The sequence below is a fragment of the Phyllostomus hastatus genome, unplaced genomic scaffold (assembly GCF_019186645.2).
Source record: "Phyllostomus hastatus isolate PE091 unplaced genomic scaffold, TTU_PhHast_1.1 phas_contig_58, whole genome shotgun sequence".
NCBI lineage: Eukaryota > Metazoa > Chordata > Mammalia > Chiroptera > Phyllostomidae > Phyllostomus > Phyllostomus hastatus.
The window spans coordinates 5839355-5863621 of NW_025333916.1; the positions used below are offsets into that span (position 1 = coordinate 5839355).

Consider the following 24267-nt stretch of genomic DNA (forward strand, 5'->3'; position numbering starts at 1 on the left):
CCCTCTTCTGAGCTTGGTTGTGTGTAGACAGAACTGGTGCTTTTATCAGCACCAGTTCCAGGGAAGGGTCAGCTAAGGTCTCAGAGCTCCTAAAAATCCACTGTAAACTGCAGGCTTTCTGTTAGGCTTTTTCTCTGAAATAGCCTCCTGCTGTTTTCTTCATCAGCCAGGCTTAAGCTCCACAGATCAGGGTGAGAGAGAGTAATAGCCCTCCTGCAGGTAGGGCTATTACTTCCCCTCAGGATATTGCATGGAGGGGAGTGCTGTACCTGAGAAAGATGGCTTCTGCAGTGTTTGGAGTGACAGAGCTCACAGTTTCTGGTAGCTGACCCTTCAGGTCTCTACCATAGCCATCAACCCTAGTCTCTCCTCATGCACCTCTAGTACACTGTTCCCCCATCTGCTGTTGCTCAGGGTTACTGGCTACAAACAAATTTTTGTACATTGGCCCTTTAAGAGGCTTTCTGCCTCTCTTGGTATCTTTCCCTGTTAGACAGGAGCCCCACTGCTTTTCATAGCCAGATGTTATTTAGGTCCTTTCTCAGTTCTGGTGCTCTAGGCTGGGGAGTCCAGCTTGGTGTTTAGACCCCATACTTTTCAGGGTAACCCTCTCTGCCCAGCGCCTGAAATATCCCTCTGGAACTTAAGCCACTGTCCCTGGGAGCCCAGGTAGCCCTCTCATACCTCTGCACTTCCTACTAGTCTCCATGTGGTACAGTAGTTTCTTCAGTAACTCCTTAGTTATAAGGCTTCTCTCCAGCTTCTGTTCAGTTGGTTATTCAGGTTGGTTGTTCTATAATTTAGTTGTAATTCCTGTTTGGAACCTGGGAGGAGGTTAGTATAGCATCCACCTACTCTGCTGCCATCTCGGATCCTCTCAAATATGTGTACTTTTAATTAAAAAATGGTACTCTGTATCATATTTTATTAATACAAATTTTAAATATAGCGTATTTATGACTTAACCACACTATTATATATATATAGCTACTGTATATTATAATTCATTATATATAAATATAAAGTAGCTGTATTGAACTATAGTATGGTTATATAGTATGGTTATATATTATATTATATATTTATACATTATAAGACATAAGTTTCTCAGTCAAAGGAAATTGTAAATGAAATAGATGAACAGTCATTTATATAAATTCCAGAGATGGTTATATTAAAACAAATTTTAGTATTTTTTAAAAGGTAACCTTCTTCATTCATAATAGCATTTAGGTTCCAGCAAAACAAAATAAGCTACTGAACATCATAGCTTTTGTTATAGATTGCTTCATTTTTATTTGCTGAACCATCTGTAGTTAATTTCCTGCCCTACCTGGTCAATAAGAAATCATATTTAGAAGTAAAACAGTGATTAAAATTCTGTATTTTGCATTCATAAATTGTTATGTAGGTAAAAACTCAGATGTTATTATTAAAAAGAAAATGTGACATGGAATATAAGGATATAATTTTTAAATTAAAAATATTTTATTGTCCATATATTATAAAACAAACCTTGAGCAGAACCACCTCAAGTGACCATTGATCTTTACAACAAATGAAATAAGGGAGTAGCTCTATGTACTGCATGCTGAATTTAGAATCAAGTCTATTTTTCATCAAATTCAATTATGTTTTTATTATACTCTAGAGAATAAACATAATAGTATAGGGTATATATATTTTTAAAAATAAAATACCAAATAGTTACCATAGTTCAGAAGAGTGTAAATCATTTATGCACTCATTTATTGCCCTCTAACAGAATAGCTTTTAGAAAATTGTATGTCATGACGAATCAGTTATGCCACACTTACACTGCAGTAGTTGAATTACCTTTGGCATTTTTGTAGTCAAACAGTTCTATTTGTCTCTCAGTGGTGCACATTGAATAAGTAATGAGCATCTGTATAATATGGGTTTTCCCAATACTTTTTAAAGAAAAAAACATTAGTAGTTCATTTTTAAATATGGTATTTTTCCATACCCTTAAATTTTTAAAGTTGTATTTCTAGCAGTCATCTTGAATTTTAAGTGAGAATTCTTTCCTTCCTTTTTAATATCATCAGGTTTTATGACCCACAAGGTCTTTTGCTTCCCCAAAGCAGTGATTCACCAGAATGGACCAGAGTGCCCAGGGGTCACTGAACCTTCACCTGCCCTTTAGGAAGCTGTCATTCCCTCAGATTATTTTTACTTTTACACCCTCACTTCCATTCAAGTCAGAGCTAGGTGTCTCCTAGGTCTGATGATGGAAATCAGTGAGAATGAATAATTTACTTTAAACACATCTCAACATTGGCAACAAGAGGGTAAATAATCTGCCAAAGAGGAGTATATGAATGTTGTACCCATAGACTCAGTGAGTTCAGTAAGTGAAAACTGCACACAGCACTGAAAACGGACCTTATTAGTTAACAATATATTGGGATATAGATGTTCTCTTGGACTCACAATGTGAGATAGGATGATTTTTCTCCTGTTAATATTCAGTTGAGTAGATAGAATTCTATTATTATGAGTTTATTTTACCTTCTGTTTTGTAATTATAGACAATCTGTATGAACCTCACAGGACATCAGTTTTGCAGGTACCACAAAGATTACTCCTCTAATGTAAAGAAAAAAAAAACAAGAAGTGCTAGCATCAATATTTGTCTTAATCCAAGAGATCAGTTATGGGGGTGGGGTAGGGGGTGGCATTAACTTTTGTAATAGAATATTGTGTACATGGTTTTTATAAATTTAATCATGCTTATTCATAGAGCATACCTATTCTGTAGATTACACTTACTTCTCACTTAATGTTTCAGTTTTTTTCATTTATATCCACATTTTCTTTTGAGTTTCCACATGATGGCCTAAAGGTCTAGAAGAAGTAACCAAAACGAATCTTCAAATATGCTATTAACTTCAGATTTGTCATGGACAACGACAAATCTGCCAGTGGGTACTCACATGCATTAATATATTTTATGGCCAAAGAAAATTATATAAGATGAAAATTAGTCATTTTAAAGACTATATTGTGTATTATGATTTACGGGAACATTTTGGTACTTATTTAGCGGTAACAAGAGGATGCAAATAAATATTTGCTTGTTTTTTAATTTCCTTTGTCTGTACTTCTCTTTTGTGCTTCTCTATTCTTCTGTACTCCAACTGACAGAATCTCTACCTTTTCTCATACCCTACTGATCGAGACCAGGCCACATGGAAAGATACCTGAAAGGTTTCCCATCTATGCTTGAACCCAGAGTAAGACCTAAACAGCTACTTTCCAGTTTCTTCTGTCTGGGTCCTTTTCAGTATTCACATCTTCCTCAAAATGAAAAATGCCTCCAAGGCACATGGCATCCTGGCCCTCAGCAGCTCAATAACCTAAATTTTCCCCAGCCCCATTCATATGTTCTACTCTTTAAACTTCTCCAGTCTTCCCACTGAAGCTCCCAAACTGAAGTCTGGTGATACATACAGGTAGAAATGGGGGTAAGTAAGAAAAAGACAGGCCACTCTCTGTTTCATGGTGGCCTTTTCCCCTACTATCTTCTCATCAATTTCTGTCACTAATGCAGCTAATAGTTGCTCTATTATTTGAAAGTCTGTGATATTTCTAGCACCCCATAGTTCTATGCTGTGTGTATTCAGTGCTTCCCTTAGACCTCTGAGTAACCTTACTCATCATCCTAAAATGTGGGATCAGTATGTAGCTCCATTAGATGATTGTTAATGGATTCTTTCAAGTAATACAGAAATTTTAAGTGCTTGACATTTTTTAATAGTATAACTTATTTTTAAAAGTGTTAGCTTCACTTACTTTTGGCCAAATAGGTATAAAGCAATAGAAAATTGTCTCCCAGAGCACCAGGAGGCAAAATGATATTCTGAGAAATCAATTATAAGTAGACTCAAAACTTTGGACCTTTACTGGGGTTACTTTACTCCTCAGAATAATCATGCCTACCTCACAAAACATTATGTGGGTAAAATGAAATTTGTGTATTTCAAATGCTTATCATAGTGCCTAACATAATCAAGTTCAATAAATGTTAACTCTTTTACCCATTTTCTACTAAATATGGTTTCTTATAGGTTAAATCCATTGTTAAATCACTTATATAGTTTAGAAATATTTTACTAAATACATCTGAAAAAAAACCACACAGCTCTGGTATAAATTCCTCATTGAGAATGATGATACATACCCTGTTTATAAAATACATTTACTCATTTCAAGAATGAGGTGGGTGTCTCTTTTAGTTACTGACCACAGCTGAAAAATGGATCAATTGGTCAAATAGAAGGAAGCAAACAAATCTACAGCTATAAATATCAACACCTACTCCCAGAAATAGGGAGACAGATCCAAAGCAGATTATAGCTACCCAAGAGAGATACCAAGAAGATTTATTTGCATCGAGGGAGCAAGATCAAGGCATCCAGAAGACCTTTTTAGAATTTCCAATCATATCTGGAGAGAAAAAAGAATTATTGTTTGAGGATATACCTAAAGAATGTTATTGTTAGTATCTTTCTATGTAAAATAAGAAAAGGCAAGTGTCTGCTTGTTTATAAACTGTTACGATAGCAAAAGTATGAATAATATTGTACTAAAAATCCAAACCTGATAAAGAGATTGAGCCAACAATAGTTAGGCCACTAAGAATCATAGTTGATAGGGCCTGTAGCCACTAGAGGGAAGTAAGCCCCCACTTCTGAGGTAACAGCGTGGGGTGCCAGTGAAGACCTGGATCAGCTGTGAGGCCAAGACCAACAAGAGGGAATATGAAAAGGGGTCTGGGCCCTGGTAACAAGATATGACTGCTCTGGCTGGCTTATCTTCCTGTTAGATGACTGATGCCTTGTTTAAACCCAACCCTGCTAGCATTCCCTGGAAAAGGGTCTTGTCAGAGATTCACCAGAGTCAATACCTTGTGTAAAAATCATCACTAGCACCACCACCATTGCTAATCACAGTCGTAATTTTAGAATGTCACAACTAAGAATATCTCCCTGTAGCACCTGGGATGGGAGCCGAGTGAGGGGGCTGGAAGCTGGTACTATTACTTCCTTCATTTCTATTTTAAAGACTTTAACCTCTCCTTCCTGTATTTCCACTGCCTAAAACAGCCCTGGCACAAAGCTGGCTTGAAGACAGTCAGTAAATTTGTGTTGGGCACATTTGTTCGACATGTATCATGTTTCCTTTATCTTAAACTCATGAGAAGTTAGATGAGTAGATATGATAGAAGAAGCTGTCATCAAGTACTTTTTCATTAAGTATTTTTACATCATTAAAGTAATACATTCTCATGAAAACTTTCATTTAGTAGAGAAGCAGATACAAGGAAAAGTTCAGTATGAAGAGAGATGAGGAAAAATTTCCCTCCTCCTCTGACCCTACTAGTTTTGTTCTTCAGAGGTAGTCTATATTGATAAATTACTGTGAACTATCCAGAAATATGCTCTACATATATAAGCATGTACCCCAAAGTACATTTTCTTTTTTTACCCAAAAGGGAATTATATACAGCAGTAGGCAAATGTAGGTTTACAGATGTATGTAACACAATTTTACAGATGTATGTAACACAGTTTTACAGATGTGTGAAACACAGTTTATTCTCGTATTATTATTTATTAATTATTATATTATTTATTTGTATTACAACTGTAAATCTACTTTTGCCCACCTTGTATGTATGTATCATAATCATATATTCTTAATGTATTTTAAAAAATCTCTCCATATAATTCTACTTCATTCTTTTAAATTTTACTTATACGTGTATCCAACAGTTTATTATGCCAATTCCCTGTTGTAAGCATTTACCTGATATGCAGCCTTTCTTCCGTTACCACACACCCACATGCACGAGTGTGCTTCCTCAGGAGCACTGACCCACGTGATAGTCTCTTAGAGGTTACACAGTTACTCTTGCTAAGTTGTTCTCCAGCAGGGCTGCCCCGTCTTTCCTTGCATTAGCAGTATATGAGAATGCATGCTGTTTGTCCTGCCTCCTTACAGTGTGACCATAGGTTTTATTGAAACCCTCAGTTTGTAACTTCTAGTCAAATCTGTTATCTGGCTTAGTGGTTGAATTTCTCCAGGCAATGGAGATAGACTAAGAGCATTACCAAATCTCTTCTAATTCCCATTATTATTTTTTAAGTTTTTAAATATATTTTATTGATTATGCTATTAAAGTTGTCCCATTTTTTTCTCCCCTTTATTTCCCTCTGCCATGTACCCCCCTCCCACTAGCATTTTCCCACCTTAGTTCATGTCGATGGGTCATACATATAAGTTCTTTGGCTTCTCCATTTCCCACATTGTTCTTAACCTGCCCCTGTCTATTTTGTACCTACCATTTATGCTACTTATTCTCTGTACCTTTTCCCCCCATTCTTCCCTTTCCTGCTCCTCACTGATAATCCTCCATGTGATCTTCATTTCTGTGGTTGTGTTCCTGTTCTAGTTGTTTGCTTACTTGGTTTTTGTTTTTGTTTTAGCTTTGGTTGCTGATAGTTGTGAGTTTGTTGTCATTTTACTGTTCATACTTTTGATCTTCTTTTTCTTAGATAAGTTAAGTCCCTTTAACATTTCATATAGTAAGAACTTGGTGGTGATGAACTCCTTTAACTTGACCTTCTCAGAGAAGCATTTTATCTGCCCTTCCATTTTAAATGAAAGCTTTGCTGAATAATCTTGAATGTAGGCCCTTGCCTTTCATGACTTGGAATACTTTTTTCCAGCCTCTTCTTGCCTGCAAGGTCTCTTTTGAGACATCAGCTGACAGTCTTATGGGAACTCCTTTGTAGGTAACTGTCTCCTTTTCTCTTGCTGCTTCTAGAATTCTATCCTCATTAAACTTGGATAATGTAATTATGATGTGCCTTGGTGTGTTCCTCCTTGGGTCCAACTTCTTTGGGACTGTCAGAGCTTCTTGGACTTCTTGGAAGTCTATATACTTTGCCAGATTAGAGAAGTTCTCCTTCATTATTTGTTCAAATAACTGTTCCACTTGTTGCTCTTCCTCTTCCCCTTCTGGTACCCCTCTAATTCCGATGTTGGAACATTTAAAGAAGTCCTGGAGGTTCCTAAGCCTCTCCTCATTTTTTTGAATTCTTGTTTCTTCATTCTTGTTTCTTCATTCTTTTCTATTTGATTGTTTCTTTCTTCTTTCTGGTCCACTCCACTGATTTGAGTCCCAATTTTCTTCCCATCACTATTGGTTCCCTGTGCATTTTCCTTCATTTATTTCACTTAGCGTAGCTTTCATACTTTCATCTGCTTTGTGACCAAAATCAACCATTTCTGTGAGCATCCTGATCACCAGTGCTTTGAACTATGTATCTGATAGGTTTGCTATCTTTTTGTCGCTTAGTTGTATTTGCTCTGGTGTTTTGATCTGTTCTTCTGTTTGGACCTTTTTTTTGGTCTTGTTGTGCCTGTTATGAAGTGAGGGGCAGAGCTTTAGGTGTTCACCTGGGTGGGGCAACCCAGTCACTGGGTTGTGACACTGTATGTGGGGGCAGGGTCCGAGAGGGAACATTGGCACTTGCTCCGCTCTCTGTCAGTTTTCAGTCCCTACCGCCACTTCCCCCAAGCAAACTGGGCCTTTCTGGTGCCAATTTCCGTATGAGTGGGCTTGTGTACATTTTAGGATCCCATAGGTCTCTCCAACGCACTCTCTCGTGAGGCTGGGAATGGCTCCCTGCACCCCACAAGTGTTTTCAATTGGTGATTTGAGGCTTTATTTCCCAGCGCTGGGAACCAGAGTTGCAGGATCTGTCTCGTTCCCCAGCCTTGCCTGGTTTATTTGCACATGAATGTGGGACCACCTGGTCAGCCAGCTGCCTTGCAAGCATTGTCTCCCTTCACGATTGCCGCCTCGCTGGGTCTGCCGCTGGGTCTGCCTGTAGCCGTCCTGCACCCGGGGTGCCTTGCATGCCTGGTGACACTGTTTTTTGGGCCACAACCCGTCTCTGCCCGGCCATCTGACTCCACCCCGCCTACCAGTCTGGATGAATGTGTCTGCTTTAAGCCCTTGGTTGTTGGACTTCCATACAGTTCAATTTTCTGTCAGTTCTGGTTGTTATTTTGTTTCTAAATTGTCGTTGTCCTTATTTTGGTTGTGGGAGGAGGCAGTCTGTCTACCTGTACCTCCATTTTGGTCGGAAGTCCTGATTCCCATTATTATGTATATTCTCCCTCTTCTTTTTTTCTGTGTCTTTTCAGGAAGAGAATCAGGGAATTGGCATAGAGTTAACAGTAGTGCAGATTCCCTGCTTTTCTCCTGATTTCAGTTTGTTTGGACTCAGGATGGCCCACCTTCTAACTTCAGTAACTGTGCTAAGAGTACTAGACAAGCTTCCATAGACAAAAAAAAGAAGGAACATTAACTTATTCTGGCTTGTCATGGGTATTAAACTGTCATGTCTTTATGTCTCCATCGAACATTTCTGGAAATTTTTTTTCTAGAATGTTAACAAAGCCCTGTGTCACGTCTGTCTAGGTCTCATAACTAGTCTATGAAAAGTGCTTCCAAGCAGATATAAATTTAAGAGGGAGAAGGAGAGATCTAACTGTGTCTCTGGATATAGTGCCAGGCTGACTCTGGTCAGTTCCAGCTCATCGTGGTAGTGCCAGGACTACTCTGCCATTAACTGGAAATTTGGAAAGTATTTCCCAAGTTATTGACTGTGTTGAAAGCGCTTTAGATATTGCAGGTTGGCATAGGTACACACTGGGTCTGAACTTTTTTAAAGCAATCTGGACTATTTAAGAACCTCTAAGACTTTGTGGTGAGGATTGGTGGTATAAAGCAACAAACTACAGAGGGTCCTAACTCTGAAGTTTCTTTCGTACTATGTTCCTCCTAGAATAACTGAACAAAAGGAGGGTTAACAATAGAATCTTGGGAGGATATTAATATAGTCCAGATGACAGAATAAGAATCTGAGCCCAGTCTTTCAGGATAAAAATGGAAGGGGAGGATACATTTGAGAAAGATTTAAAGACAGTGTATTAACAAGATTTGGTGTCGAGGAGATTTTTTCCTTGAAAGTGTAGGTAAAACATTTGAAATAACCAAAACCTCTCTGAAACTGAAAACAGTTCAGCATTAATGTTTAATTTCTTACTATACATTTTAGCCACTGTAATTGTTTTATGAATCCTTTTCTCAGCCTTTAAAAATATTGCTCAGAAATATCTGTCTCAGGACAATGAGCTTTTATTTCATGGCTTACTTATAGTTTACATACTAGATCTTAAACATCAGCCCTCTTCACTATCAATTACCTGTTATTTCCATGGAATTTTAGTTATCCAGTTAGACAAGCAAGACTTAACTAAAACCCAGAAAACTTTATCTCACAACTGTTTCTTTGTGCTTTTAAACATATGATCGAATTGAAAAAGCCTTTTCCTTAGACTGAATGTATATTGTGGATAAGAAGTATAAACAAGATCATCAAAATGTAACAGTATTATAAAAGTATTCAAATGTTTAAATTTTCCATACTATAGAAATAGTATTTAATCTCTGTCATGACACTGCTATCCGATTTTAAAAATAAAAACTCTAACCTTGTATGAAAGCAGACATGAATGTTTTCCACAACCTTTGCATCAAAAAAGTTTTCTTAATTTTTACCGGTGAAACATATTTTTTCCTTTTATCTATTTTGTGGCTGAATAATAAAGACTATCTGTTTTAAATCATAAATGAGCTTTTACAATAAGCTTAAATTTTAAGATTTTGTGTCATAATTATTATCTTTTTCTCAGTTCCTCTCCTTGTCCTCAACTGCACTAGCCCCCTACCTTTAGGCTCTTGTGATAATGTTGTTTTTCAATTATGTCTGTTTAATTGTAGGACATCTCAATACTTCAGAGGTACAGTAGTGCATATATGTGTACATACATATGAGAATAAATGTAGTTGTAAGCATAAAGTAAATTCATATTTTTATTATCCAAATAAATATAGTTTTAAAGTGACAGAGCATTAAGATTAAATGATCAACACTGAATTCTCAGGGGTCAAGGGTCAAGGAATTCTAACTACAGTGATTCCATTAATTTTCTTTAAGTATTAAGACCCTTGCACATAATGTTCTTCTACAAGGAGAGGCCTTTTCTACGCCTCCTACTTGCACATTTAGTGGCTTTCTCCTGTGCATTGCCTTCACATATTATACACACACCTTATCAAATCTTACTATATAGTCATTTATTTACTTATCTCTCTCACTAGCTGGAATCCTTTAGGTTTGGGACCATGTCTTACTCATGTTTGCATTCCTAGATCACAGTGCCTAACACATACCTACCATTCAGTTAGTGATTATCAAACATGCCTTCTTTCAATGAGTAATTTTTATACTCAAGGAACCTAGGTATGAATGGGAAAATTACCACAGATATCCTTTTAAAAAGCATATTGCATTTTAAAAATGTTCCATAAATTGATTTACATACAGCCTTTCAGTAATGCAATCCACTTGCGTACATCATTAACTTGGATAATTCTGAGTTATTTATAATTAAAGCACTTTGGGGTTCAAATTTATTAAGAAATGTTGAGACATATGAAAAGGCATATAGAGGACCATGATAAACAGTCATGCACCTACTATTCAGTTTAAGGACTAAAATGTTACCAGTTACCAGTACTGCTAAAAGTACACCTCTCACCAGCTTTATCCCACCTCTATTCCCACTCTGGACTTGGTGACATTGCTCATTCCAGCACATTCCCTTACACTTTCACCACCTATACTTGTAATTTGGAACACTATATAGCATTGTATGCCATATTTTCAAACTCTTATAGGGATAATATCACACTGTGGTTGGTATTCATTGGTAACTTTTTCCCCCCAACATTATATTTGTTAGTTTCAACTGTGTTGATAACTATATTTTTACTTTTTCATTGCTCTGTTCTGCAGAATAGATTTAAGTAAGCATTCTCCTGGTGATGGCCATTTAAACTATTTTCGGTGGTTTTAATATTACAAATAAAGTTAAAAAGATGCTTTAAAAAGTCCTTGTTAATAATCGAACAAATGGTATAAATTTGGAGGTTTAAACTATTTAGGGGAAAGATTCTACTTCTGTTTTATGTCTTTACATTTTTTTGCCTAATGTTTGGGATCTAACAATAAATGTGTTAATTGGATTTCTATTTGCTGAATTACCTTGGTTATTTTTTCATGACTGACCTTGCTTCTAAAGAAAATTTGAAGCAACTTACAGTTAAATAGAAAACACTTAAACCAAAATAAAGACAAGTACCATGTTATTTCAGAAAAACAACTAAGATCTGCCTTAACTAAGTCTAAGGATACCTAGACCTCCTTCCACCAAAGATTACTCTTCTTATATTATTACCATATAAAAGAGTTACCTTTTACAGGTTGGCAATTAATTTTTAATTTAATTTTGACCTAAATTAAGGAAGATAAATTGTCAGAATACATACCAAATTGACATTCATTCTATTTTTTTCATTTTCATTTTTTTCCCCATGGTCACTAATTTTTATTTTTTTGATGAATAAAAATCATGTACATTTAAGGTGTATAGCATGATACTTTGATATGTGTATACACTGTAAAATGATGACTGCAATCAAACCAGTTAACATAACCATCACCTCCCATTGGTATCTTTATGTGACTGTGTTGTGAGATTACTTATCTCTTTCCATAGCAAATTTCAAATATACATTATTAAATGTAGTCACCTTATTGTAGACTTAATGTACAGAACTTTTCATCTTATTACTGAAAGTTTGTACCTTGTGTTCAATATCTTCTTCCCTTTTCCTCCAATCCCCAGGCTCTGGTAATCATCATTCTACTTTTATTACTATGAGTTTAACTTTTTATTTTTTTTAATCCCACCTGTGAGTGAGATCATGTGATATTTGTGTTTCTGTGTCTGGTTGATTTCACTTAGCACATTGTCTTCTAGATTCATTCATTTGTCACAAATAGCAGGATTTCCTTCTTTTTTAGGGCTGAATAATATTCCATTATATATTTTGCCATATTTTTAATTCTTTTGTTGGTTGATGGGCATGTAGGTTGTTTGCATATCTTGGCTACTGTGAACAATGCTGCAATGAACACAGAAGTGCAGATACTTCTTTAAGATACTGATTTTATTTCCTGTGAATGTATACCCAGAAGTAGAATTGCTGGATCATATGGTAGTTCTATTTTTAATTTTTTGAGGAAACTCCGCACCATCTTCTATAACAGCTCTACCAATATGCAATACATTCCCACCAAAAGTGCACAAAGACTGGCTTTCCTCCACATCTTTGCCAACACTTGTCTTTTGACCTTTTGATAATAGCCATCCTAACAGTTGCAAGGAGGTATCTCACTGTGGTTTTGATTTGCATTTCCCTGATGATTAGTGATATTAAGCACCTTTTTCTATACCTGTTGGCCATTTGTATGTCTTCTTTGGAAAAAATGTTTACTCGCTTCCTTTACCCATTTTTAAATTGATATTTTGTTTTGTTGTTGAGTTATATTAGTTCTTTTTATATATTTTAGATATTAATGAAGAGATTAACCATGTATCTGATAAAAGACATTCATTTTAAATTTTGAAAAATTTATTTTGAATAGTAATCAGGCAATAAATCTTTAGACTTCAAACCATTACACTTTGAAAACAAGATGTATAGACAGTGGAGAATGGCAGGATGACAAGATATCTAGCCAACTAAAAACCAAATCACGTGCAGATAATGAGTTCTGACATTTTAAAATTTGTGACAAAATACTTGTAGAAGACAACTCAACTGTCTTGGTTTCTATCAGTGAGGGAGGTCCTCTGAAACACAACTGCTCAATCCCTTTATCAGTGTTTGGGCAAATTGCTAAAATATCTAGCCCTCTCTAGGCTTTACTGTATTTATAAATTGTAGTTATTGGCCTCTACCCAGATTCAGATGTTAGAGATTAGCCCCAAAACTGAGTCCTAATTGAAACAGACTTAGGCAGACTAACCACTGAGCCTTTCCAAGTCACCTTGCTGTAATGTTTACATTTCACCGAATGACACACAGGAGGGCGCTGTGATAAAGACCTTTGATAAAGGGCCCCTAAAGTCAAGGTGTATGTTTAGGGTGTCATGTTTCTCAGTCCATAGAGGTGCTTTCGTAAGTTAAGAAAATATATTCCAATCTCATGTTAGACTTAGAACAGACATTCCAGAATAAGACTGTTTCATGAGGAAATTGAGTGGCCTGTGGCCAAAGGAGGTATTGTTTTTCTCTTAAATTCTTTGTTTTCATAAAAAGGCTCTCTGAATCTCAGAATGTATTTGTTGCAAGATAATTCAGTCTGAATTCACTTGCGCTCAGAAGTCTCCTGAAAAGCCTTCCTTAAAGTTTTACAGTATATGATTTACAGATAACACATGCCTGATGAATTTTGAAAAGTTTCATATGCCATCAATTTCAATAATCAGAGCTGGGTTTCCAAAGCCTACACTTTTGGTCACATGGATTCTATAATTATATTTAAAATATAATGATATTTTAAAAGCAAAAGAAAAATTTTAATAAATCTTTCTTAATACTGTTAAGAGGCAAATGCATAGCTGTAAACTTTGGTTTTAAGAGGTTCAGCTTCAAATGAATTTTCCTTTTTATAAGCTTTCTCGTAGTTTAGATATGCTGCCATCAGGTGGTAGTAATATGTCATATCCATGGGGCTCCATCTTACCCCACAAAGATTTGTATCATGGATGGACAGACTTTTATATAAAAAGTAAAATAACATAGTATATCTGCTTCTTATCAGAGCTAAGGATACTTTGAAAGAACCTTTAGAAGCAGATATGTATTGGAATATTCAATTGGACATATTTTCTCATTTCCCCATTTATTTATTTATTGAATGAAGAATTTTGTGTTCTAAAATGTTTGAAAATATAGAAAAATAAAATTAAAAGCCCCAAATTTTATCATTCAAAGATAATTGCTATTAACCTTATGTTTTATTTCCTTCCAGTCTTCTTTTATATGCAATTTTAAGTATGTTTTTATTTTTTGGAGTAAAGTTCGATGGCAGGAAAAGGTACTTAGCTATAGTAACAGTATTATAGTAACAGCATATATGTTTTTCAACTTTTAAAATTATAAGCTCATCGTATCTGCTTTGTCACTTCTTAATATTCCATTTATTGAAGTTTTCCAAAATTTTATATTGCCACTTGCCTATTTGTAGATAATGTACATTTCTGGTCTTCAGTCATCAAAAGTATCCTATCTCAGCCTTCCATCCACTGCCTGTCAAGAAGGCCATTATTTCATTGCATCTATACTTGATTTTTGTTTTAACACAAAATAATTTCTAATTTATCTCTGAGAAGCTATATATCTTATATTTCCTCTGTTGCATTTGAAATGAAACTTCCAGAAAATTTTAACTTTCAATTTCAATTATGAATGAAAATATAGACTCTGTTATTATTGCCATATCATATGAACATTTTATAATTTTGTAAATTGTATGCAACCAGGTACCCCATATAAACACTTCAGGGCCTGTGATATGAGACAGAGTGACTACCTACTTCCTACCAAAGTAACTTTTTCTTTTCTTTTTTTTTTATAGCTTAGAACATTGCATTAAAGAAATACAATCCGAAGTTAACAAACAATGTCCAGATGTGCGTCTGCAGACAACAACTGACTGTTTTGAATTGTTAAATAACTATAATTCATCTGAGTCACCTTCTATTCCACCTGGAGATCTGATAAACTTTCTCAAAACACTGGTAAAAAAAAATCTTTGTTTTGTAGTGAAGTGGGGTGGGTGAACAAGAAATACGGTTCCTTCAGTTTCTATTTGTGCTTATTTATTTTAGTGTCCATGTTAGCCTGCCGTATCTTGGGGTTTGGGTTTGTGTCTTGTTCTGTTTCTGTATCCCCAGTGGACTCCAATGAGCTATTTGATTTTTTTATGATGTTGATCAATAAAATGAAATTTTATGTAGAGATTAAACATAACTCCTGCGTGATTTGTGATTTAATGTTCATCACAAAGTATGTACCACAATTGTCTATAAGAAAAGTTTATATTTATTATATTTTGTGTTCTTCCACAACTAGTCATTTTCTCTCTGTGCTCATTATTAAGCATAATAAGATCACCATTGATTTTATCTGTTAAGTAGCCTTGTCTGTCATTCTCTTTATCCCTAACCTGCAGACGTGTCCAGTTCTTTTAATCAAGGCAGCAATTTATATGAAACTATTGTTCATTTGTGGAAAATTATTACATTGGTTATTTCTTGATACTGACCACCCTCTATGTTAACTAAATTTTTGGTTATTTCATCACTCCTATATCTACAAGGGTGCTTAACTTGCAAAACAGTTTCCCAAAGCAGCAGCACAAGTGTTACAAAGCACTATTTCTGTAGCTATGGTTTTGATTTAATTTAGGAAAAAAGGGGACACCATTTTTGTCTAAACATCAAACACTGACTAAGGCAAATGTGGAAAATATCTTGAGGTTGTAGATGGCTTGGGATGACAGAATCAGATGAAAATAGTTTTTGGCTGTTATTGCAGATGTCTCTTTAATGTTTACAAAGTAATAAAAGGAGAGAAAGGAAGACTATGTGCCCCGAAGCCTTATTCTTTTAAGAAAATCCTCTCACCCATTATCTCTTGAAGGTGGAGCCTTTAAAAATAAATATGGATATTCTTTTAATTTCTATTAAGAGCCATGTATATTGAATTTCATTAATATTGATGTAATAATGCTTTCTCATTTAATTAAAAGCAAAAGCTTTTAATTATCTTTTAATTTGTCACACATAAGTCATTTTCTATTCACTGCAGGGCAAAGGGCCGCCTTAGTTTTGCTCAAATTCATTAGACTGATAGGCTTGTTTGAGACCTAGGGATTTATTTTTACATAATTGATCATGTAATTTTGAGGAAAGACCACATTATTAAAATAAATACAGTTTAAAATGACCTTATTATCAAATTTTTACATGATAAAATTGTCAATCTCAACAGCATTTTTCATACAACTGTTTTTTATAGAAAATTTTCTGTTTATTAATTATCTAGCTGTTTAAATAAGGAACAGGTCCTCATTATGACAATTATCCTGAAGTTATTTTTAAAATTTAAGCAATCAGACTAAACACATTTTTTTAAATCTCTGTAATCTATTATACTTTGCTTGATCAAATATTTACAGTTATTGACTGATTTAAAGAAACCCTAGATTGTGGCACTAATATGACTCACTTGCTTTATACAATTGACTATAATACTGATTTCCTGGACTCTAGCTAAGGACATTTCTCTTCTGGAAATATCAAAAGAGTAAGTACATGGCAAAGAGAGAGACGCTTCAGCAAGGCCATGTACTTTGCGGCTCTATAGAGTGCAGTAAGGTGAATGGGGACGCGGAGAATGGAGCCGGGGGTCCATGGGTTCTACACTTGACTGTGACATTCAGAAAGGAACTTAGATATGCACTTTAATGCTCTTCTCTGTAAATTGGGTTTTTACAGACCTATGTCACAGCGTTTTCAGGATAAATAAGCCAGAAACTGTATGGAAAAGTGCTTTTTCTATAATAAAATTCTGTATAGATATCGGGTATCATTTATCACAGATACAATATTAAACTAGACATTACAATGCTTAGAATGACCTAAAGCAAATTTCTGGAATATGTCTAGGAGTTGTCCCTCATTTGGAATCACACATAATACCTGTGGTATTCTTGTCAATAAAAATTTTCAACACTAGCCTTATTTTATGCCACTTGAACTTTGCTTCCATTTTCTTATAATCAGCTTGTTGCTACCTAGAGAATTTAAACTAATTTCAGTATTAGCTGAAGTAGATATAATTAAGAAAGTGAGCGTGTAAAGAGAATGTGTAAAGTCCAAAAAGAAAGTAATATTTTGTCCTTTTGGTATTCATAATTACACCTCCCATTGGTTTTTGTCAGCATGGAAAGTATAAAGGAATACTTTCATATCATCTTTTGGGGAATGATTCTGAGAGTGTTGTTTCCCCATTTTGAGTTATTTCTTTGGAGAGAACTTAAATGTTCTCAGATTAATTTCAAAGCAAAATCTTTCTTAACGTGGCTCTCAAAAAGGAATTTAAATGAAAGTCTTTCAATGTGTTAAATTTTATTTCTCAGGATAGCAGCTATTAGTGACCTCTCGGAACATACTGTATTTTAAGGTCTCCATTTTTTTGTATGTTCATTTGGGGTTTTCTAGCAATAAGTGCACTCATTCAGGCATGGAAATTATCTACCAGGAACTAATTAAGATATGATCTTGAATTTATCTTGTCTTAGGAATACACTTCAGAAGATGTTTTACTATAGGTTTTTATTTGGAATGTGTAAGCTGCAGTTTTTACAATGCCTGGGTCATACCAAGGGCTGGATAACAGTGAGGGCTAAAATCTGTATGTCTGGGAATTGAATTGAAAATATAGTTTATCATAAGCTAACATTCTAAAATATCTTAATTGATTACATTGTATGTGTAAAAGTAATCTTGAAAAGAATCAGAATATTTTAATTTAAAATGAATTATGAAATTTTATGATTGTAGAAATAATATTTTGCTGTCACTCCTATAGTTAATCACATTTCTAACATTATAATTTACTTTTACTAGCAAGATTTGTTGAAGAATGAACAAAGCCAAGAAGAAATGATACTGAATTTACTCTGGGACCTCTCCTGCCAGCGCAACATTTCATTTCCATCAACTCTGAGTGGAACCTCTTTCCACGTCCTCTCTAGCACTTCTCTTCATTCTGTTGAAGATCATTCCTCTATGGATGTGATATCTATATGGGATGATATAAAACTACAACTTCGACGCTTCTTAGTTAGCAAATTACAAAGCCATAATGAAATAAACAGTTTGCAGCAAAAAATTTTGTTGAAAAATGAGTGCATACAACAACTCTTGTTTCTTTATCCAGAATCAGAAGTTATAATCAAGTATCAAAGCATACAGAATAAACCGTTGGCTAAACTTCTGCAAAACTGCTTTCCTTCTTACAGCAGAGAATCGAATTTAGACATAATGACTCATGGATACCAAAGTGCAATGCTTAAGTTATACTCAGTGATAAAAGAGGATTTTAATGTACTGCATGAAATTTTAGCTCCATCCTCAACAGTGAAATTCATTAAAGAAACTTACTTGGATACTATTACAGAAGAAATGGCAAAATTTCTTGCAAATTTTTGTGAACCGCAGTTCAAAGAAAGTGCTGTTGGTGTGATTAAAACAAGCAAGCGCTCCAGCAGGCATAGAGGAGCAGTGCATGCTTTGGGTTAGTGATTTTTACAATTTCTGTTTGGTTTAATTTAAGCCTTTTGATAGCTTTAAATATCTAACATTTTTCTATTTGGTTAAACCTAATTGCAAACTTGAAAATAAAGAGGAAAATAAATGTTATGAAATTTTGCAGAACACATTTCTCATATGCATTCCTTTTTCTGTAAGTAGTAATAGAAGTGTTTTCTTTCCTGTTATTTAAATTACTAAAGATAGTGGAAATATAAGTCAAAAATATTGCCAGGAAGACTTTTGAGTTTTTTGATTGCATAAATTATTTGGTGAAACTGTATGTGTGTGTATATATACATCCATATACAATAAACACACACATATATTCAGTTGTATTTACATATATATAAAATGAAAAAGTATCATTTTTAACCCATTGTATCTTCCAAAGCTGAAGTATTATTATGTAAAAAGAATTGTTGAAAATTTGTTGAAATTTGCATTAAGTGAACTTGGAAGTTTAAAATTATAATATTTCAGTCAGTCAATTCCAGTAAAAAGCTATTATGAAATACTAATTATAAATTTCTATACTATAATTGGTTATAGAGGCATAGCATTTTAACTGTAGCTGTTTCAAAAGTTCCTCTAATGTAATTTCTATAAGAATATATACAAATAAAAAATGATTTGAAAATCCCTGATTTTATTCAAAGGATAAAAAAAGGAAAGAAACTATTGTGAAGTAATAAACTATTTCCTGTCATCATTTAAATTTTTCACCAGTGGAGAAAAATCAAGGTAAAAAAATAATTGTTTTGATAATTATGATGGCATGATTTTATGTAAAATTCAAGTATATTTCTAAATAGGTTCACAAACTATTTTTTCAATATTTGAAAATTATCTTTTGCTAAATGCTATCTTTTTTTAATATATTTTATTGATTAGGCTATTACAGTTGTCCCATTCCCCCCTTCACTCCCCTCCACCCTGTACACCCTCTCCTACCCACTTCCCTCCCCTTTAGTTCATGTCCATGTGTCATATTTATAAGTTCTTCAGCTTCTACATTTCTCATACTATTCTTACCCTCCCCCAGTCTATTTCCTACCTACAATCAATGCTACTTATTCTCTGTACCTTTCCCCCTCTCTCTGTCTCCCACTCCCCTGTTGCTAACCCTCCATGGGATCTCCATTTCTGTGGTTCTGTTCCTGTTCTAGTTGTTTGCTTAGTTTCTTTTGGTTTTGCTTTAGGTGTGGTTGTTAATAATTGTGAGTTTGCTGTCCTTTCACTATACATGTTTTTTTTAATAATCTTTTCTTAGATAAGTCCCTTTAACATTTCATAAAATAAGTGCTTGGTGATGATGAACTCCTTTAACCTGACCTTATCTGAGAAGCGCTTTATCTGCCCTTCCATTCTAAATGAAAGCTTTGTTGGATAGAGTAATCTGGGATATAGGTCCTTGTCTTTCATGACTTTCAATACTTCTTTCCAGGCCCTTCTTCCCTGTAAGGTCTCTTTTGAGAAATCAGCTGATAGTCTGATGGGAAGTCCTTTGTAGGTTACTGTCTCCCTATCTCTTGCTGCTTCTAGGATTCTCTCCTTCATTTTTACCTTGGCTAATGTAATTATGATGTGCCTTGGTGTGTTTCTTCTTGGGTCCAACTTCTTTGGGACTCTCTGAGCTTCCTGGACTTCCTGGAAGTCTATTTCCTTTGCCAGAATGGGGATGTTCTCCTTTATTATTTGTTCAATATGTTTTCAATCTGTTGTTCTACCTCTTCCCCTTCTGGTACCCCTATAATTCAGATGTTGGAACGTCTAAAGATGTCCTGGAGGTTCCTAAGCTTCTCCTCGTTTTTTTGAATTCTCATTTCTCCATTCTTTCCTGTTTGGTTGTTTCTTTCTTCCTTTTGGTCCACTCTATTACTTTGAGTCCCAGTTTCCTTCCCATCACTGTTGGTTCCCTGCGCATTTTTCTTCATTTCTTTTATGGTAACCTGCATTTTTTCATCTAATTTGCAACCAAAATCAACCAATTCTGTGAGCTTCCTGATCACCAGTGTTTTGAACTATGCATCTGATAGATTGGCTATCTCTTTGGCTATAGTCGCTCAAAAGGATGAGTTCTGGGGCACTGATTTGTGCTTCTGTTTGAGCCATCTCTCTTTTTTTTTTTTTTGGACTGGTTGCTCCAGTTATGGTGAGGGGCGGAGCCTTAGGTGTTCACCAGGGCCTGGCACTCCAGTCTCTGGATTGTGATGTTGTATGTGAGGGCGGGGTCGAGAGGGAACGATGGTGGTAGCTCTGTTCTCCATGGGACCTCAGTCCCTTCCCTGGGATCCTGGGTTGTGCCCTCTGCCCAGCTCCACAGTTGCCGCCTCACTGGGTCTGCCAGCTGCCGCTTGCACACTCAGGGTCCACCTGCTGCGATCTTGCATGTCCCAGATGCCTTACGCACTCCCGGTTGCCTTATGCGCCCTATTCTCCATGCCGCAACCCCGTGCAAGGCAGCTTGTCTCTGCCCCTCCTGCCGGTCTGGATAAACAGGTCTATTTCAACTTCTTGGCTGTCCAACTTCCATTCAGATAAATTTTCTCTCAGTTCCAGGTGTTATTCTGCCTCTAAATTGTTGTTGTTCCAATCTTGGTTGTGCGTGGAGGTACGGTGTGTCCACCTTTGCCTCCATCTTGCCGGAAGTCTAAATGCTGTCTTTGAAATCATGATCACTTTATGAAAATTTACATAGCTCACTATATTTTTGTTTACCTCTAGTAAAATACAAGAATGCCTAATTATTCTGATATATGAATTTTCAAATAATTGAATGTTTTCTCTTAAAATTTTTATTTTCCTTCAGAAGCTGTATCACATTACAGAATAAAGTTGCATCACCAAATTTTAGTTTATGGCAGAACACAATGTAGGTTAATTTAGGAACAGTACCATTTTGCTCAAAGCAAATGGAGTTTCATTTTAATTGTTAACACAAATTTTAAATGCATTCTATGGGTGTACTTATTTTCTAAAATGTTTATATCCTCCAAAAAATCTGCTTACTTATAAAGTGTTTTCAATGTGAAAGTTTTATATGTGCTAAATATAAGTTTATAAAAGAAGAAAAGATCAATATGGTTGAAAATATAAGTTGCTATGGAGTCATTAAGGCTGATACTGAGGTGTTTTCCCATTTGTAAGAGAAAACTATGTGTGTTGGTCAGCTTTAATACCAAAAATTGATACTTTTTCCACAAGTCCAGGTGCACTGATCTTAAGCTCCTTTATCTGAACTTTGGCATAAATCACTTGTTACATGAATGAGGTGCATATGTTGGGCACTGTGCTAAATACATCACATTTCTTATTATTCTAATTTCATAAACAAAGAAGGACACTTAGATTCACTTGCCGTAGATCTTATTATACAGAGGCAGGATTCATAGGGACATCTCTATGAGTCTAAGACCCATGAGCTTAACCATTAATGCTATTGGACATTTTCTGAAAGTATATAATTAAATACTTATCACTTGTAAAAGAAATTTTAAACAGTACTTTTTGCGTGGGCTACCTGAAAATCTATTCAGTTCAGCTCTTTGGGGCACCTACTATAAGCAAGTCATTTAGCAACTACCATGTTTAAGGTTCTGAGCTAGACACATTAAAGGGAAGAAAAGTAAATGAGTTATTGCTAATGCTGTATATATGGCTAAACCAGTTCCAAATTGATCAACATTGCTAATATTTGACCCAATGACCAAATTTTATTTTTTAAGGAAATACAGTTTAAGGTAAACAAAATGATAAAAATTTATTCATATTGATCAATAAAAATTACAATAATTTATATTCATATTTGAATAAAATCTATACCAGATTGACTGGGTTTTATGTTATATCATCTCTAGTATACACGTTATATATCTTTATGCTCACTAAGTCTTTGATATTTTGTCTGAAACTATAGAAAGACATTCCTTAAGTTACATTAGCAAACATTTATTGGATCAGACACAGATATATGTTATCTCTTCATTATCTCTTCTAATCTACTCAACAAGGTGGGTACATTATTTACTATCTGTATTGTATAGTGAGGAAACTAAGGCCTAGAGATAAGAAGTAATTTACTCAGGGTTCCAAAGTGCAGCCAGGATTCAGACTCCCATCTGCCTTACTCCAGAGCTTAGAAGAACAGGGTGGAAGTAGCACATCCCATTAAAAACACCTCCCAGTGGGCAGACTCAGCTTTAGTGTAGTCTTTGTTTTACTTTTCTTCAAACTACCCTACACTCTTTTCATCTGAAGACTATATATTGCCATTTTGAAAGATTTTGCTTATAATTCCTCTTTTGTGATCTATTGATACATCTTAAACAGGCCTTGTATGTATGCTAGCCATTTTGTTTCAAGTTTTATTGTGATATTAACATCTAACGTTGTATAAGCTTGAGATGTATAGTATATTGATTTGATATACATATATTGGGAAATGTTTACCACTGTAGCATTAGCCAATACCTCCATCACATTGTATAACTAGTGTTATTTTTCAGTGCTGCAAAGAACACTTAATATTTACTCTCTTAACAACTTTTAAGTATATAATATATTAGTGTTAACTGTAATCATAATCAAGTACATTTGATTTCTAGAACTTACTTATCTTCTAACTGGAAATTTATACCAACATTTCTTCTCTTTCCCCATTCCCCATCCCCCGGTAACCACCCTAAAACCCTCTGTTTCTCCAAGTTCAGTTTGTTTATTTTTATTTCACATATAAGCAATATCATACAGTATTTGTCTCTCTCTGACTTCACTTAGCATAATGCCTTCAAGTTCCATCCACGTTGTTACAGATGGCAGGATTTCCTTCTCGTGTGTGTGCATGTGCGTTTACATCTCTATTCATTCGTCTGTAGATGGAAACTTAGGTTGTCTCTATATTTTGGCATGTATGGCCTTTATCATGTTGAGGTATATTTCTTTATATTCATTTTGTTAAGAACTTTTTTCATAAAAGAATGTTGAAATTTGTCAAATACTTTTTATGCATCTATAGAGATGATCATATGATTTTTATCTTTCATTCTATTAATGTGTTGTATCATATTTGTTAATTTGCATATGTTGAACCATCCTTGCACAGGGATAAATCCTTCTTGATCATGGTGTATAATTATTTTAATGTGCTGTTGAATTCAGTTTGCTCATATTTTATTGAGAATTTTTGCACCTGTGCTCATCAGGGAGGGATATTGGTCTTTAATTTTTTCTTTAGTGTCCTTATTTGGCTCTAGTATCAGGGTAATATGCTAGCTTCTTAAAATGAGTTTGGGAATGTTTCCTCCTCTTCAATTTTTTGAAACAATTTGTACACAAATCTTAATGAGCTAATGTCCTGTCTGTTTATGCATGTATCTACCATGTTCTCAATGAGCTAGACACTTTGAGCATACTGAATTTTTAATTGACTCTGATTTTTCTAGTACATAGAGAATTAATTGATTCTTCCCTGAATGATCTTTACATTATCTGTCTACACATAAGTATAAACATATACATGCTTATATTTATAGTTATAAAATACACATAAAGGGAACATGTGAGTATCAAAAATAACAACTACTAATTATTTTGTATAAGGCTTTACATGTGTATTCATTTAATCTTCTAAACAGCACTTAATGTTATTCATATTTTAAATATGAGAAAACAAGGCTCATAAAGGTAACTATTTCCCAAGGCCACACAGGTAATGGTCCACAGAAAGAGGATTTCTCCTTTGGCAGTTGTTTGGTATATTTTCTGATGTGCTGCTAATCTCCATGGCAAAAACTGTGCAAGGCACTCTCATAATGAGCAAAAAAACTTTTTTTACTTTTCTTTTTTGATTTTTTTAAAGATTTTATTTAT

The 24267-nt window shown here is 34.8% G+C and overlaps 1 protein-coding gene across 7 annotated transcripts in view; it reads left to right on the forward strand.

Moving 5' to 3' along the window:
• KIAA0825 (KIAA0825 ortholog) overlaps positions 1 to 24267 on the forward strand; it is a 398694-nt gene that overhangs the window by 57026 nt on the left and 317401 nt on the right. For 5 of the 7 annotated variants that reach the window (XM_045848391.1, XM_045848392.1, XM_045848393.1 and 2 more), the window contains 2 exons: positions 14655 to 14817; positions 17713 to 18382. In XM_045848391.1, the coding sequence (XP_045704347.1) occupies positions 14655 to 14817; positions 17713 to 18382 (833 nt within the window). Of the gene's footprint in view, positions 1 to 14654; positions 14818 to 17712; positions 18957 to 24267 lie in introns of those variants that run through there. The other 2 variants (XM_045848397.1, XM_045848396.1) reach the window with 2 other exon arrangements.